This window comes from Sceloporus occidentalis, unplaced genomic scaffold, assembly GCF_023333645.1.
Source record: "Sceloporus occidentalis isolate IW3139 unplaced genomic scaffold, rSceOcc1.0.p SCAF_17, whole genome shotgun sequence".
Lineage (NCBI taxonomy): Eukaryota > Metazoa > Chordata > Lepidosauria > Squamata > Phrynosomatidae > Sceloporus > Sceloporus occidentalis.
The window spans coordinates 15635890-15641889 of NW_028316997.1; the positions used below are offsets into that span (position 1 = coordinate 15635890).

The 6000-nt window shown below is 41.9% G+C and overlaps 1 protein-coding gene across 1 annotated transcript in view; it reads right to left on the reverse strand.

The window, feature by feature from the left end:
- Positions 1 to 4096, reverse strand: part of LOC149302889 (cAMP-dependent protein kinase type II-beta regulatory subunit-like) — a 46449-nt gene extending 42353 nt beyond the window's left edge. Inside the window, exon 1 of the mRNA XM_089482149.1 lies at positions 3829 to 4096. Coding sequence (XP_089338275.1) covers positions 3829 to 4096 — 268 coding nt within the window. The remainder of the gene's footprint in view (positions 1 to 3828) is intronic.
- Positions 4097 to 6000: the final 1904 nt, after the last annotated feature.

The following is a 6000-nucleotide window of genomic DNA, read 5'->3' on the forward strand; positions in this document are numbered from 1 at the left end:
AGAAATACCACTCCAAAGCTTTACTTCAATTACATACAAGATAAACCTACAGCACTATGCATGTTATCCAGCATAGATGGTCATTAAATAGCAAATGGTCCTAATATCTTTTTTTCATGAACTCTTTAAGTCTCTGTTCTCATTATCTCTTTTCTTTATTTCTGCATTTCCTGCCTTTAGCAATCTCCATTTTGCCCCTTTTTTTCTCTGCTTTCTGTTTCCCTCTTGTAATCCTTTTCCTTCTGTTCTATTTTTTCCTCTTAATTTGGCAGTTTTTTGCCCCATTTGTATTTTGCACCACATGTGATGACATCATTACGTCACCCTTTTTTCTATTCTCTTGCCCTGTATTATTTTATCCTCCTTGTCACATTTTCCTCCTACTTCTATTCTCCATATTAATATCAGATAATATACACACATACATACTATAACATGAGGGAGATGTATTGTTTGGATTTTGTGCAGTACTTGGGCACAAAACTTCTCTGTCTGGCTGTATAGTGTCACAATACATACACACATATGCACTGCATTCTGTGCCGTACCCTGTAGCACCATCTCCCTCGGACATTTCCAGGCATGCAGCAAAGCGAGCTGCTACATGCCACGGTACTTACATGATGCAGTAAGCTCCACTGTTAACCCGGCTATGGCCATATTATTATGGATCCTTTTCTGTGAAATAAATTGTTACTGTAAGTACTGTTTAGGTGACTAAGTAGACTTGCATATTCCAACGACTGTAAAACAGGCAAAACTGTGGGTATATGCATACCAAAAAGAATATGCATTACACTTATTTTGAGCTATTATCATATATGACAATTAGATTGTTTTATTTATTCATTTCAGAGCTGTAACCAGATACAAATGTCAGAGAGCCACTGACCAATGGATAAACCTATAGTGGAGGGGCATCCACATATAACATACACTATATGATCAAACGTCTATGGACAACTATCACACCTTCTATGAGCTTCGTGGACATCCCATTCCAAAACCATGGGCGTTAATAAGGAGCTGGGCCCCACTTTGCAGCTATAACAACCTCCACTCTACTGGGAAGGCTTACAACAAGATTTAGGAGAGTTTCTGTGTGAATTTGTGCCCATTCAACCAAAAGAGCATTTGTGAGGTCAGGCACTGATTTTGGATGAGAAGGCCTGGCTCGCAATCAACGTTCCAATTGATCCCAAAAGTGTTCAATGGGGTTAAGGTCAGGGCTTTGTGTAGGCCACTCAAGTTCCTCCACACTAAACTCATTAAACATTGTCTTTATGGATCTCGCGCTGCACGGGGAAGGGCTTTCCTCAAACTGGTGCCACAAAGTTGGAAGCATGCAATTGTGTAAAATGTCTTTGCATGCTTTAGCATTAACATTAACATGGGAGTAAAGGGTCTATAACAAACCTTGAAAAATACCCCAGACTATTATTCCTCCTCCAACAAACTTTACAGTAGGCACTACACATTCCTGTAGGTAGCATTCTTCTGCCATCCACCAAACTCAGATTCATCCATCAGATTTCCGGATAGCTCAGCGTGATTCATCACTCCAGAGAACCCGATTTCTCTGCTCCAGAATCCAATGGCTGTGTGCTTTACAACACTTCAGCCGACGCTTGGCATTGCACATAGTGATCTTCGGCTTGATTTCATCAAGCTCTGATGGACAGTGCTGATGCTTTTTTTCCTTTGTATACATTTAAATAAAAATTGAAACTGCAATATTGATCTCACGGAAGACAGACGCTATAATCATTCCTTACAATAGAAATAGCTCCACTGAAGCCACTGTCCCCTGTGAGGGACAGCTCCAGGTACCTTATCTTGGGAAGTCCCAAGGTATAGCTACATTCTCTTTAAATTGTATGTGACTCTCCTTGTTCAGCTTTAGCTGGGGCACTAAAAGTATCATTAACCTCCAAAGATTCTCCATCTACCTGTGCCAAAATTCCCTAGTTGTTTATAATGTTTGATAAAGTATTCTATCCTCAATTTGTACACCTTTCTAGATAGGGAATCCATCTTCCTGCTTCCAGCCTTATATATACAAAATAAAGGCTCAGTCCATCAAATCAGTCTCATTCAGACGCCAAGCTCAATAAGTCAGAGGGTATACCCACAGAATGCGCTAAAATATGCAAAGACCGTTCATTGCCCATGTTCTGTCATGATGCACTAATGGGGGAAAGGCCCTGGTTGCAACAACTGAATCAAGGCAACAACTACAGTATATGTGATCATGAGAGATCACGATGTTAATGTAAATTAATTTACTTGCAATACCCAGAAACGAGTGACTGGAAATAAGGACAGGGCTATGCCTTTGTCAATGCAAAGAGATGGATGACATTCTGTGCTGCTATACATTTTCAAAAGATCCTAACACAAAACCGAAATTGATTGCTTCATCTATCATCAACAAAATGATTCCATTTTTAAATTGCTCAAATATGATAACCTATATTATGTTTAAAAATGATAATAGCCAAATTACATGTCCATTTAAGCAACTACCTAGGGCCCTTGGCAAAGAAGGTGAAAATGCCTTCTTACCACAACCCAACATGGAGCCATACACACTCATTGCAGTTGAATTAAATTAAAACATAAAGGGCACTATAGTTTGTATCTGTGCTACGGCATGTTTAATCTTAATCCAGAGCCATTCTTTAATAGTAAGAATAATGAAAGAGCAAAATAATATTACATAGATTAAATAGAGTAAAATTAAATAAATGGATTCACATACATATATATATATATATAATGTAAATGGGTGAATCTTGACATCGTATGTATGTGTATATATATATATATATATATATATATCACCAGAATGATCATGAACGATATTATAAATATTGAAAAATGCAACAATAAATTAATAGATCTTTTCAATTAACAGGAATTTTGCTCTCGCCGAGAGATGTGTCACTAAGGCACGCTCATTCATTTCACAGAGGTGGTACTGCCTAAGATCTAGGCTTAAATTGTGATTGGTTGATAGAACCCGCACATTCTGACAGTAGGGAAGAAAAACCCCATCCCATTTCACAAATAGAGTGATGAATGAAACAAGCTCTTTGCTGGCCCTCCTGCTGTCCATTAATAGAATGACCATTTCAGTAGCACCCCAAATTCTGTATTTATATACATATTATGTGTGCTACCCTTTTTGTAAAGCTTGTATGCATGATTTATTAATAAAATGAAAGTCAATAATTACATCACAGTAAAATGGAATTTCTGAGATATAAAAAGCAGGTTAAATCAGATTTTGGCAGTCATGATGGGGTGAAGTGAGGGTAATTGGCATAGAGCAGGCTTTTAGTGAATGGGTACTGCTTGGCAGCTCTATAAAATGTCTGCCTAAAGCAAGCCCGCATATGCCACCTGAAGTAAATGGGTTACATTTCCCTAAGGAGCTTTGTATACTACAGATACCCTTTCTTAAAACCTGTCCAAGAATGTTAACGGCAAATATATGCATTCTGTAGATATTCTCTAGATATGACATCACTTGCTTGTGATGAGTTGTATCAGGTGTTTTTGACTGTAAGCTTGTGAGCAGGGCCTTCTTTACCAATGGTCATTCCCAGGCTTGTGATAATGTCTGTCCTGCAAGAAGTGTAAATAATAATAATGATAATAATAATAACAATAATAACACAGCCAGCTTTGGGCAGATGCCTTTGGTTGAGGTACAATGAGTGGCAGCCCTCATCAGTGCAATACTTACAGAACACTGCAATACAGACACCATGACATCATCACCACCATTAATAGATACAATTATAAACGCTAGGTATCACTTACGAACAAATTCCTCCTCGTCATCATCTTCCTCTTCGTCACCGTTTTCAGAGTCGGTCTGCATGGGCTCCTCTGAAAAGTTAACCCCCTTGAAATGTTTGAAGGGAGAGTCCATGCCATGGCTGAGGGTGGCCCCCTGACCCTGAGATTCCCGGAGCTGGGTGAAGTACTGCAGGGCAAAGTCAATTAGGTCCTCGGGCTGCTTCCTCAGCACCTCCACAGTAAAGGCCTGAAGCAGCTCGGTCAGCCCCTCAGGGATTTCTATACTCATTCCTGGGGCGATAGGCAAAGGGGAGGACTGAGGTGGCAAGTTTATAAAAAATCAATAAATGGAAGTGTTATAAGCCAAAGGGAATCGTGAGTGTGCCGAGGCTGCGAACAACGGAAGGCGACCCAGCTGTAAGAACGAGAACCAATTCCACTGAGGCAGCAGGGATGGTGGAGCCAGTGCGATGGTCCTGAAAATGGGGGAAAGGGGTAGGGTGGATCCAGAGGAAAGTGCAGCAACGGAGAAGTGCCAGATACTCGCTGCAGTTACGGAATAGAGCAGAAATCCAGATAAAGGAGCAGCAGGATACACGCACAGAATGTGATGGACACCAATGCAGCTACACAGGAGAGGGCTGCTGAGCATAAACAAGTGGGCTTGGAGATGCTAGGAAGGCTAGAGCAGGCCAAACGCCAGCATCAGGTGAGTGGTGCATAAGCAGTGACTAGCAACTCCGCAGGGGGTACAAGAGAAACACAGTGTGTGTGTGTGTGTGGGGGGGGGGGGCTAGTCCAGAAGTCCTCAGCCGCTGAGATTTCCTCAGTGATGCAGATCACCTTCCCACGCCGCCGCTGCCCAGACTCTATCCAGGGAGCCTGCTCCCCAGCCAGGGGCTGCAAGAGGAGATCCGCGGGTGTCCACGACAAACACGAGATCAGAGGCTGGCTGCACCTTGCACCCCCATAATAATCCTCAGGAGGGGATCACTACTGCCGCTGTTTAATCCCGTTTTACCCTTAATCAGCCGCCCCCCTGCTGACAGTTCGCAGCGCCGAGTGGAAATGCAGGTCGGGATACAAAGTGGAGCATCCTCCTCCCGCAGTGAGTACCGAGCTGCCTGAGTGTCAGCTAGAGGGGGGCTAGCAGTGGTCATGTGACCCCCGGAAACCATAGCAACCACCTATCCGAGGAATTGCGTCTGCATCTGCAGCAGCGTCGGCTGAAGTGGCCGGTGGCCTGCAGCACTGTGTATGGGACAGGGCACAGGACGTGGCGCGATTCAATTACACGTCGGGTACAAAAGAATAATAGTTATGTTTTTTCTTCCAGTCTCAGGCTGAATGGGCAGATTCCCAGAGTCCAAATAATTTCCTTCCCTCACATCTGCAAATTGCCTTGCAGGTCCATTAGACAAAAGGTCAGGGTGGATGGCCCTTCTCCCCCTGTATACAGATGCCCCTGTTCTCAAGATCACATACTTGAGATTAAATGCTGCTCTTCATGCTGTGTTTTACTCATACTGTAGAATATTGCAATAATGTTGGAATTCAGGTGACTTGGCCAATGACATTACATATTTGATTCTACAATATGAATAATGGTATTTACGTGTAACCTTTGGAAGATTTGGGATGATGTTCATGACCTGAATATTTATTAAACAGTTCAAAAAATAGATTTCTCTGCATTCAGGGGTGCCTAATTATCTTTTATTTTCTATAAACGTAAATGGTTCTTGTGAATGGTTATAGCTCTAATTTCTTTATCATCTGCATTGTAAGGTGCATATGCCTATGAATGAGTATGTGCGAATGAGTATATGTGAATGAGTATGTATGTATGTAAGTGTGTGTTTGCATCTTAGCATGGATGTGTAAGTGTTTGTGGACAAAGATGGCACAGGCAGGTTGTTTGGGGGCAAAATATGGCACAAGCAAGGCTGTGCAGCTACTGTGGATGCAACCTGGCCATTGATATGTGTGACACGTGATCTATGCCTGCAGTTTATGGTTTAAATGAATGATGTATTTGTTCTATACCTTCAATGCTGAGTTTCCATGTGATTTTTAGTTTATCTATACCTGGAAGGCTATATGTTCCCATGTGCTTTTTAATCTATATCTGCAAGTACAGGGTTTGTATGTCATGTATGTTCATTGATAGCTGTCACCTGGGGATACTAGTTG